This window comes from Coptis chinensis, chromosome 9 (assembly GCF_015680905.1).
Source record: "Coptis chinensis isolate HL-2020 chromosome 9, ASM1568090v1, whole genome shotgun sequence".
Taxonomy (NCBI): Eukaryota; Viridiplantae; Streptophyta; class Magnoliopsida; order Ranunculales; family Ranunculaceae; genus Coptis; species Coptis chinensis.
Window position 1 is genome coordinate 21,676,368 of NC_141464.1, and position 12,411 is coordinate 21,688,778.

Here is a 12,411-nt window from a genome sequence, read left to right on the forward strand (position 1 = left end):
GTATGCTTCAATGCAGCTGTTGTGCTAGTATAAAAAGATTGAGTAACTGAGTACCTATGAGCACGGGACATGCTCAACTGATAGTCCGCATTTGGGTATGGCCTGAACACCGGGAAGTACTCATAAATCCATGCCTACATTAATATAGACACCCAGTTAATATTGTAATAGATAGATAAAATTGACATTGAAAAGAAAAACAAAAAAACTAATACATGTAGGAGAGTGAAATAGCCTGAAACACCCTTCACATTGGCACTTGTGACAGTCCAGACCCCTGTACAAGTAAGCCAGTAAGGCTGCACCCCACACGTAGTCTCTGATCTCGGCAAATTTCAAAAGCAGTCTTAGATAACAAACGGGAACTGCAGTTCCAGACGTGTTGGTGAAGGCGGTACATCCAAAGAAAAATAACAGATAAGCTCTCACAGCAAACTGCACCTCTTTTTGGGTTGACGCCTTCTTCACAACAACCCCATTTTCATCACGTAAATCTTCATCTGTTACCTTCCCAACAAACTACTTCATCAAGAAATCCATCCTAACTTTAGAAGTGAACTTATTGGATTTCATCTCCGCATCTATCTTATCCATGGGTATGCCAAGATCTTTGTGGAGGAGTCTTTTTGTCTGTTCCAAGGTCAAATCAGTGTCCCCGATCAACGCTTTGCCTCGATCGTAACTCCTAAGAGTTGGGAAACATCGTCTAACGTGATTGTCATCTCGCCACGGCATTTGAAACGTGTTGGTCTCTGGATGCCACCTCTCCACAAACGCAGAGACAAACACAGGATCCTAATGTCTGTATACACCTAAGACCAGAGCACATAAGCCGGTCCTTTGAAACTCCACGTGAAAAGTAGAACAGTCTGAACACTCTCCGATGATATCCCATTGTACCAACTTGTTTAGGTCCCCATGGCAGTTCAACACCCCTCGCTCCGCCTAAAACAACAAAAACTTAGTATTAATGTATGCACAAGTTTCGTAATACAAAATTTAAATACTAATAGACACTATATGATAATATTACCTGCCCCTCCCAAACATCGCGAGCCACGTGCACTGCATAATCATACAACAGATGTGACACACAAGGGCCACCTCCATAAACACCTCTCTTGAACTCCAAGTCATTGTTAGACTTTCTCACAATATTCATTGGAGGTACAGGTACATGGACTTCCTCGTCATCCTCGTCATCCTCCTCCTCCTCCTCCGCGTCCTCTTCCTCCTCGTCAGTCTCCTCTTCTGCATCATCAACACCCTCTTCTTCACTATCAGCATGACTTAGAACTACACTCTTTCCAAGATCCATATTTATGTCATCATCATCTACATCTAAATCTAAATCTAAATCTAAATCTAAATCTACAGCTACATCTACATCACTCAGAACTGTCCCCTTTCTTCTCTTTTGATTTCCTAACTCTACACCACTTACAACATTACTGGGATCATCCGCTTTCCGATCCCCTCTACGAACTGATGCCGAAGTGGTTGTTCTCCTTCCTCTCTTTTTCTTAGGCTCCTCATCGCGACCCGAACTACTACTCCCCCCACCTAACAACTTCTTAGCACCCATGAAAACACTTTTTGTTGCATTTTTCACATTCACATTCTTTGTTCGAGGCATTGCTACAAAATAAATAGGAGTTAAAAATAAGACATTCAACTAATTCAAATTGTTGCAATACCAACGTGAAAAAACAAAGAACGAAATAAGGCGATGTGTATGTCAATCTATATCTAAGGTGTGCATGTTATGTAGGCAAACTATACTCCCAAACGGTGTGGCCACACCGGTCAAGGGGCAAAAAAATAGACACGTCATTTTTTTATCCAAGTTCAAATCCAAACGATATGGCCACACCGTTTGGACTTAGTCCCAAACGGTGTGGCCACCGAACTCTGACAGAGTTCACCAAATATGCTAGTTCACCGAACTCTGACATAGTTCACTGAATATGCTAGTTCAAAACTCTGACAGAGTTCACCGAATATGCTAGTCAAAACTCTGACAGAGTTCAAAACTCTGACAAAGTTCACCGAATATGCTACTTCACCGAACTCTGACAGAATTCAAAACTCTGACAAAGTTCACCGAATATGCTAGTTCAAAACTCTGACAGAGTTCACCGAACTCTGACATAATTCAAAACTCTGACAGAGTTCACCGAACTCTAACAGAATTCACCGAATATGCTAGTTCAAAACTCTGACAGAGTTCACCGAACTCTGACAGAATTCAAAACTCTGACAGAGTTCACCGAATATGCTAGTTCACCGAACTCTGGCAGAGTTTAAAACTCTGACCGAGTTCAAAACTGTTTTTTTTTTTCGTCTCTAGAACGTAGAACACTAGAACCCACATGCTTTGTTGTGTAAGGAAAGCTAATATACTCAGTCATATATGATTGCAACTTGAATTAGTATTTTCAATAATATACCACTAAGTTGGAGAATCTTCTATTAATCTTAATAAATTGGTTCATCATCGATTCAAAAAAAGAAAAACAAGAAAGATTTTTTATTTGTATGGCATTAAAATGGTAGGAGATTGTGGTAGAATCCTGAGGTTCCCAAGATCTAATCTCCACAAGGCCACACAACTACTATATGATCAAATCGACTATCATAGTTTCTGGTCAACTGAATGAATGTCATGCTCATTCATTGAGACACTAAGAAGGTTTTATATAAAGCTCGATCATTACTTTCGGGAAAAATTGCAAGTGAAACCTTGTTGTAGCAACATCTTCATTGGAATCCATAAAGAAACAAATAAAAAAACAACAACATAGATAATTAACAAAAACAAGTAGTACTTTGAAAGTAACTAAATTTTATTACTTTCTTTAGGTAAACCCATCGAAACTACAATTAGGAATCAGTGGTACCATAACCTAAACTAAAAATCAGTATGTAGCGCTTATTAGAACTTCCCACTGCCCATCATGGTCTTAAACTCGTCAAAATTAACACACCCATCCCTATCTATATCAACATTCTTAATCATCTTCTTAAACAACATATTGTCGGTTTATTTCAAATGAATCCAAGCTAATTAAACAACAAATCAAACGAATTAAAAGTGGAAAAATACCTTAATCTAGAAGCCAAATACGGTTTAGAGAAGAAGAAGCTGAGAGAGAGAGACAGTTCTCCAATTTCGCGATGATTAAAAATTTCGTGTTTTTTGAATTTTTCAATAACACGAAATGTTGAAATATCGGAAATTTTGGGTGAATTAGATCATCAGATCTTGAGGCAAGATCGGACGGCTGAGAAGAAGAGTGAGATAAGAGTGGCAGATTTAGAGTGGCACTCTAGATCAACATACTATTCTAACATACTATCTTGACATACCCAACCAACCGTTAGATCTTGCAGAATCTAACGTCTGGATATGTTTCTAATTAACAAACCACACAAATAAACAAGAGTGGTAAAACTGACATTTCATTTTTTCCACAAACGAAAAACCATTTTCATCTTCTTCTTCATTCACATATAAACGAGGATGAACTAGCCCGAATAGCTGATATATATGGTTATGGAGAGCTTCGTCTGATTGTGGAACAAAATATTATCATCTCTAATGTTGAGAACTCAAAACTTGATGCCTTTCTAACGATCAACTTTTGAGGGATGAGTTTTTGCTCTCTCATCTGGGAGATATTTATAAGAAGAGTTTACCTTGTGAGGACTCGGTTCCTCTTGTGATGGACATCTTGGTTAAGCACTTTGAAGTTGTTATTCCTAGGGAGAGGGAAGAAGGGGGAGGAAATTAAACTACCAATTTTCTAACTTGTACTCTCCTGGCTTACTCTTAAATTCGAAAGTTGCGGATGGATACACTAGTCGATGATTAAAAAATGAATAATGCTTGGAAGAGGCTCTTAATTTCTGGCCAACTTATATAAGAAAATTGTATTGATCTATTGTCTTTATAGGATTGCAGCAAGTTGGTGGTGTTGTTACTATCGATAAATTGTCGGTTCGCATGAGTGCAACATGAAAGAGTTCTAAGTAACAATCCAAACACAGAAAAGAGCCTAATCAATAGCAGTTCAGATTTACATGTTACTAATTAGAGCTCCTTAAATTAATATACCTTCTGAATTTGAATTAAAGAAAGAGCTGGTTTTTAACTTTCATTTGCTTTTGAGCTGTCTGCGTTTTTACTTTCTTGTCTTGATAAGCACCTGTCATTTGTATCATGCATTTTTACTCATGACATAACCTCATATCTTGTTAGGGCATGCATCTCCAATACGAGGTGTAAAATTACACCTCCACATAGTCTCCACCTAGGTGCCATTAGGATTTAACAACTCTACTTACACAGTAATTTATAGATTGCATATATCCACACTCTATGGTTCCCAATGGAGAGATGTAAAAATAAATAGATTTTAAACTTGGACGTCATTTGGAGTGACGTTTTAGTTTAATTTAAAGAGGAACGTCACTCTAAGTGACAGAGTGACGTCCTAGTTTAAAAATTAGAAATCAATACATTAAAACTAAAAAGGGATGTCACTCGGAGTGATGCTCGTACATACTTTAAATTCGCATGTCACTTGGAGTGGCGCCCTAGATTTTTAACAGCTTGAATCTGGATGGGGAATTTCCCACTTGCTCTATTAGCTATTAGCATATTAACTACGGTTTACAAGCCCCATTGGAAGAGGTTTTTTGAATTTAGGGGTGTAAACTTTACACTTTATACTGTTTACACCCCCCATTGGAGATGCTCTTAGCACTTAGCATGCAGAGAAGCAAATTTTAAATTTTGTTCAATGAATATTTTATACGATACTCATAATACCATGTTCTACTTGATGCCTTAATTTTTTTTTTCTTGAGTAAAGTGATAACGACCGAATTCTTTTGGGCAATGGAAGCAACGTGAATGAAGAAGAAGAAGAAGAAGAAGAAAAACCACATTGAGTAGGAGTAACTCTTGCCCGAACAATGCTCCTAATCAACTCAATGTTAGCCCGATTTGCCATGAAGTGGCGGGTTTTTCAAAAACTTGGTTATTGGCAATCGGCAAAACAAAAAACAAGTCTTACAAAAAAAATTCAAAATAAAAATAAATAAATATAAAATTCAAAAATTATGTTGATTTTCTCTAGGTATCAAGAAAATAGAAGCAAATGGGTTGGAATTGATGATGATTTTCGACTTCGATAAAGGGAGGCTCAAATCTTATATTCATCTCCTCCATGCAAACTATTTGAGAGAGTTAATAAAATGTCATATTCGATATAAATTGCTATTCAACGATTGCTTGAAATGATGAAACTAGTAGAAATGGGGAAAACATAAGTTTTTTCTCTCTTTTTTTGTTTTAGTATATAGCGACAACCATAGAGTTTTTTGAAACGTGAATGAAGAAGACTTTTATTTCCGTGAAAAAATTGAAATGTTAGTTTTGCCCCTTTTTTTAGTTGTTAGGTTTTTAATTAGAGGCATAAATCTGGACGTTAGATTATGCAAAATTTGACGGTTGACTGGGTATGTCAAGATAGTATGTTAGAATAGTATGTTAATTGATACAAATCTTTTAACTTCTAGTGTAGCAACCCCTAGGATGATTCCTTGGAGTGAAATTCAATCTCCTGATTCATGGATTTGCAGAAACGCTGTTCAACCACAGCCAATCATTAATAATGATTTAGATAAAATAATTCAATCAACATAAGGAGAAGTTATATTAAACTTTAAGAAACCTTTTGTTAGTAGAAGTTTGTCCTCGAGATCTTCTTATAAGATCTATATACTACAATCTTCTAGGCATTCAGTATCTGAAGCTGAATTGTTATCTCAGTATAATCAATCTGTATAAGAGATCCGTATCTCTAATCAACAAATACCACATGGTATTTATAGACAAAACGCTAGAGAATCTCCCACAGCATCAGAAATGGAATTTGTTTTATAATGGATTATACATCAATTAAAACAAATAAATTTTATAAATTAAAATATGAAAAGTTGAGTAAATATTTTACTCCTACAGAATTGAAACCTATGGTTCAATATTATCAAGAGTATTATAAATGGTACCAGGAGTATGGTACTACTCTGGCTAAATGGTTCTGTCTAGAATACCAGAATAATCACATTCTTAAATCTAGAGTTAAACAAGCTACTCTACAATAGGATGTTAAGGATTATTTAAGATCCAAAGGTATGTTATCTGATAATGACGTGTTAATAGATAGGGTAAAACTTAGTTTACCTACTCAACAAGTTAAACAAGTTAATAATCATTTACAAGATAAGCTTATTCCTTTACCGGGAAAATCTGAGGTAAAAATAGATTTACCTAATCAATCAGTAACATCTAAAGTTAAAATAAATAATGATTTTAAACCTATAGATAATTATGTTAGAGTTTTAGAGTTTCATCAAAAGAATTTGACTACTCCTAATGACAAGGAGATGGCAGTTGTTCATCCTCTAACAACACCTTTAAAGATGAAAGATAGTCTAGAAACTGTGGCTTATATCAAACCACATGATGACCTTAATAGAACTGTTCATACAGATGATGTTAATAAACTTTGTAAACAAAATAATTATACTAATTTATGTTTGCAAACTATAGGAGCTCAATTAATTAGAATTGAGAATAATGCAGAAAATATCCTTAAGCATATCCTAAGGATATATCCTAATAAAAATAAGGATAAATAACCAATAAAGAATATTTCTTTAAAGCAGCATATCTCTTCTGGTCATATTAGACCATCTATACAACCTCCCTTAGATGTTCCAAATTTTAAGTTGGGACAATCATCATCCAAGAATGATTTTATTGAAAAATTATATGGTCAATTAAGTAAATTAAACCTTAATATTCTATCTCAAGATTCAGATTCGAATGATGAGATAAATCAAAATAATGTTTTGGATATAGAAGCAAATTTTGTTTCTTCTACACTTAATAAAAATCTTATGATAAGAATAATCAGGAGGTGAATAATGCAGGATATAGTAGGCACTATTACCCTCGTCCTACCCCCCAAGATATTCTTTATGAAGAAGATCTTTTTAATGATCAAGCTTCTTATCATCCTAAAACCATTTATACATGGAATATTGATGGTAAATCAAAATACCATATTTATCATACTATACAGGAGATGATCATGTATGCTAATGTCTGCAAAGCTAATGGTAATACAGATGTGGATGTCTATAAGTTTATATGCCATGGTTTTGTTGGAATCTTGAAAGGTTGGTGGGATAATGTTCTCACTAATGAGCAAAGACATGAAATTTTTAACTCAATTAAGACTGAGTTAAATCCTGATGCAAACGTTGAAGTATCTACATTAGATGTTGTTTATACTTTATGTTTGACCATTGTCCATCATTTTATGGGACCAGACGGGATGAATGCTGAGAAGAACAGAGAACTTCTCCAAAATCTTAGATGCCCATCTCTGTCTCATTTTAGATGGTATAAAGAAGTGTTCTTGGCCAAAGTGTTTCAATTACATGATGCTAATAATGAGCATTAGAAATCTAAATTTATTGATGGTATCCCTAACTTCTTTGCATCAAAGGTTAGAAAAAAGCTTAGAGACTTAAATGGAGGATCTACCATCCCTTATAATTCTCATACTTATGGTAGTCTTATTAATCATGTCACTCCGGAAGGTCTTAGCCTTTGTAATGATTTAAAGCTACAGTATCAGCTTAAAAAACATAATATTTTTGGTAAGAAAGAGTTAGGAGAATTTTGTGAGCAACTTGCTTATGATATTCCTCATGAGAAGAAGAAAAGGATTTCTTCTCATAACACAGAAACCTTACAAGAAAAAAATACTCTCGTAAGAATAGACATAATTTCAATAAAAAGTGGAAATCTAATAAAGAGTTTTATAATAATCCACGACAGAAAAACAATGTTACTTGTTTAAAATGTGGAAAAATTGGTCATTATGCCAACAGGTGCCAGACCAAACAGAAGCTTAATAATTTAAAGATTGATGAAGATCTTAAATTACAATTAAGTAAATTATTACTTAATACTAGTTCTTTTGAATCAGATAATGAGTCTGATGATCCTTATTCTAGTTCTTCGGATAATGAGTCACCATGTCAATGTAACATATTACAAGCAAAGTGTGATAGCATAAAAGCTATCTTACAGATGAATGGTTTGACTATTAATGTCTTAACCAATGATCAGCAATCAGTATTAGACCTTCTTGATACTATTACTAATCATGACACTAAACTTAAGTTAATTAAAACTTGTTTTAAAGCAGTTAAGGATGATATTGTTGATCCTTCAGAAGGTTATATCCTTAAAAAGGTTTTTTATTGTCTAGGAAATAATAAGCCTAGTTCTTCAAAATCACCTATTCCTCTTACCAATGATCTGAAAAAAGAGGTACAGAATTTGTACCCATGTCCAATGATATAATTCAATTAAGACAAAGAGTTTTACAAATTGAATTAAAATAGAAAAAGGCAGTCATAGAAGAGAAGTCAGACAAAGACTTTGAGAATTGTAATTTTATTTCTACTATATTTTCTAGGAAATGGAATATATTTATAACCTTGATTATTAACCAGGAATATATTCTTACTGATTATATTGCTTTAGTTGATAGCGGTGCAGATATGAACTGCATACAAGAAGGTTTAATTCCTGAACAGTATTTTGAAGCTACTACTCAGACCATGACTAGTGCTAGTGGTAGTAAAATTCTTATTTAGCATAAATTAACTAAGGTTGCTATTAGTAAAAATGAGATTAATATACCTATGTCCTTTTTATTAATAAAAAACCTTACCCAGCAGATTATACTGGGAACTCCGTTTCTTAATACCATTTTTCCTATTAATAAGATTGATAAGTATGGTATTTATACTAACTTTGAGAATCACCCTTTGGTTTCTGAATTTATTTCTTCTCCTTTGCAGGAACAGAAGAACCAAGATTGTGAAATATAATTCACAAACAATTTTCTTATATGAGTATCCAAATATTTTGGAAACAACATACTCTTCATTCTTATCTAGAGAATATTTCTCTGGGATTATATCCTGTGAATCTAAGATATTATTTCATATCTTTTGCTACATAATACATAATGCTCCAATTTGGTTCATTGGAGAATCCATTATATGGATAGCCTTCAGAGCAACCACCAGTGGCCTCTGAATCCTTATAGGATATTGCTGATGTTGAAATTATCAACAACTTTAAGGACAATTTAGGCCTCCCTAACTGGGATTATTCCCAGGAGCTTGTTAGTCAACCTAACAGCACCAACAAGGGTAAAACCTTGGAGTCTGATTATATCAGCACCATTGCGAGTTCTTGGCATTCTCTTTCTAGAAAGTCTAATAGTACTGGTAAAAGAAAAGTATGATTTGATGATCTAGAGTTACCTTATGTCTATGATAATAGACATAAGTTCTTTACAAACTAGAAGCTTCACATCTTTCAAAAGTCCATTTTGGACAATGTTATCAAATCTTTTGAACAGAATGATAAGAAAAGTGTTATCCAGGCCATTAAGGTTACTGCTAAATATTTTAGCAAGAATAACCAGAGTACCTTAACAACTTGGTCTGACTTTAAAAGAAAGTTTAATAAATCTCGTGATCTGAAAAGATCCCTTGATTGTGTCTCTTGGAGTACTCTCTCCAGAGACTTTTCATTATCCTTTTGGAATAAAGCCAAAATATCTCTTCCATCACCTTTACCATAATTAATACATAATCTCCTCCCTTCACATTATCAGAAATGGATTCAAAATTGGAATTCAATTGTATTGGCAACTTGCCCTTTAATTGTTAAAGGCATTGCTCATATCACAGAAGGAACTCACATTATGCATCCAAATTTGCATGTTTTTCTCCATAGTACATTCTGGCAGTATTTTAGGATTTTGGATATGTATCTAATTGATGAACTGTTAGAGATGGGATTTATCAAATACATCACAATCAATGCAGCGGTATCTTTGGAAGCAGGAGCTGATAACAATACATTCTTAGCTTTTCCTCTTGTTCAAGTCATAGATAATGCTATGATGAAATGGCATTTTGATGTTTATCTGAATTTACCACAGCATGTCCAGAATATATTGAATATAAAGCTTATCCTTTAGTTCATTTGGTCCGAATTTATAGACAAAGATCGTCTGATATTTCAAGGGTTTTGTCCCTTTCGGAAGAAAAATAAAAGTTTCATATTGTTACTACAGAAGACATATTCAAAGAGATGGCAGATATTCGTGCTATTGGCCTTCATCAGATTAAATGGTCCACCATATATAGTTTTTTTTTTCTTTTTATTTAGAAAAGACTAGGGGTTTAGGGGACCCCAACCTTTATTAATGGCAACTTCTCAAGTACATCTTACCTTCTTTATCCCCTTTAATCAGTTCAGTAATTTTTTTATCCATAGGGGGGAGGGATAAAATACATACATTAGTTACAGCATTCGGTACTATGAGTACTACTCATTCTAGATAAGTAATCCGCTACTTGATTTCCTTCCCTGAACACATTGAGAAATTGAACCTCTACAAATTTCCCTTGTTTAACCCCCATCTGAGCTACTAAGTTCCTGCAATACCACAGTGATTCTTCCTTTTTTTTCAATATCTGGATCACTCTCAGCGAATCCGACTGCACTGTCACTTTATCTATATTCATATCTGCCACACCTTCTAGTCCTTTTAGAACGCCTAGCAACTCTTGTTAAAGAACTGAACACTTCATAGAATTTCCACAAAATGTCATAAGAACATCTCCATTTCAATCCCTTAGAGCACCACTATAGCCTGCCTTCCCATTTTGAACTGATCCATCGGTATTCAGAGTTAGAATGTCAATTTCAGGTTTCATCCATCTGATCCACTGGTCTTCGCTCTGCTTGAAAGTTGTCCCGATCCCTAGTTTTGTCAGAATAGTGCGAATGGCTTCACCTTCTCGCACAGATTTCAGTGATTTCCCCAGGTACACTTTCATATTATTCAAACCCTTTATGCTTACCGAGTCAGCAGACAAGAATCTCTTCCTCTTTACTCGCCAATTTCTTTCGTTCCAAATTGCTTGTATAACAGCACATGTTAATGTCCTTATCACTTCAGACGCCATAGAATTTTGTCGACAGATGCGCATAATGTAGTACCATTCCTCATGCGAATTTCTAACCCTTCCAGGCAACCCCATCGCCTCTTTGAAACTTTTCCACACAAGTTTCGAGTAAGAATAGTCAAAGAATAGGTGGGCTAAACTTTCATCATGCAGGTCGCATAGACAACACCTAGATTTCTCGAGCACTTTCTTCGCTATTAATCGTCTGCATTAATCGGTTTTGAGTTGGTAGAGACCCTAAGAATAGTTGCCACATAGTAAAAGAGTGTTTAGGCACTGACATCTTACCCCACACAATCTTGTACCATTTTGCTTTGCTCCTCACATTCTTTAGTGCTGCATACGCTGAAGATACAATAAAAACCCCTGAACTGGTTGGAGTCCAAATGACTTGGTCTTTAGAAATGTAAGAGTTAATCTCTGTATTCATGATCTACTCATTTACTTCACATTCAAGTAATTCAAGAATACTCCTTCCCCAAGTCCCATTTACAATCACTGAACTAACTAATGCATCAATTAGCACTACATCCACCAGGAGAGACTTTGCACAAGGATTCAGGATGAGGGGGCCTGAGCACCATGGGTCGTGCCAAAAACTTGTACCATTACCATTGGCTATATTGTGTCTCACATACTTCCATGCAATTTCTCTATTTTTTAAGATACCTCTCCATACCCATGAGCAGTCTTTTGGAGCTTTCATTGTCCAAAAGTGCTTCTTCCTAATATGGTTTTCCCATGCCCACTTAACCCATAAGCAATCAGATTTTTTAGCCAATTTCACCACTAATCCACAATATGCAACTTGATTCCACACTCTTGGATCAATCATACCCAGCCCTCCATGTTCTTTATCAAGTCTGAGCTTGAAATGTCTTGCATGGTGCATTTTCTTCCCCATACTTGGTCCTGCCCATATGAATCTATTACATAACTTCGCTACCTTATCAAGCACTGTCTTCGGAAGCACAAAGGTTGTTGCCCAATAAGTTTGAAAAGATGATAGCACTGAGTTCACAAGCTACACTCTACCTACTTTATTCAAATCATTATTCTTCTAGTTGGAAATCCTTCCTGTGATCTTCTCAATAACTGGTAGACATTCCTGTATACCTAATCTTGTTGAAGTGAGTGGCTGTCCTAGGTAAGTGACTGGTGGAGAAACAAGAGAAATATTCATAGCTGTTGCAAGTTCTAGTCCTTCCTCTTCAGACATACTGCCAGTTAGGAGTGTTGTCTTGGCATTGTTAAGTTGAAGTCTTG

General features: G+C 35.2%; 2 protein-coding genes across 2 annotated transcripts; both read right to left on the reverse strand.

The window, feature by feature from the left end:
• Positions 1-795: 795 nt before the first annotated feature.
• On the reverse strand, positions 796-1,330 carry LOC147475197 (uncharacterized). The gene is made up of 2 exons (XM_086585313.1): positions 1,034-1,330; positions 796-945 (listed from the first exon to the last, which is right to left on the reverse strand). Exons 1-2 carry the CDS (start codon positions 1,316-1,318, stop codon positions 796-798), a joined length of 435 nt encoding a protein of 144 aa, XP_086441439.1. The 5' UTR covers positions 1,319-1,330.
• Positions 1,331-11,578: 10,248 nt separating this feature from the next.
• On the reverse strand, positions 11,579-12,049 carry LOC147475198 (uncharacterized). Its single transcript, XM_086585314.1, has one exon. The coding sequence runs from the start codon at positions 12,047-12,049 to the stop codon at positions 11,579-11,581; it is 471 nt and encodes a 156-aa protein (XP_086441440.1).
• Positions 12,050-12,411: the final 362 nt, after the last annotated feature.

Bases quoted from the DNA above. Each gene is read 5' to 3' on its own strand.
- LOC147475197 (XM_086585313.1), bottom strand. From the start codon at position 1,318: ATGGATCTTGGAAAGAGTGTAGTTCTAAGTCATGCTGATAGTGAAGAA. The intron at 946-1,033 runs GTAATATTATCA...TTGTTGTTTTAG, and splicing joins GCGATGTTTGGGAGGGGCAG to GCGGAGCGAGGGGTGTTGAA.
- LOC147475198 (XM_086585314.1), bottom strand. From the start codon at position 12,049: ATGGGGAAGAAAATGCACCATGCAAGACATTTCAAGCTCAGACTTGAT.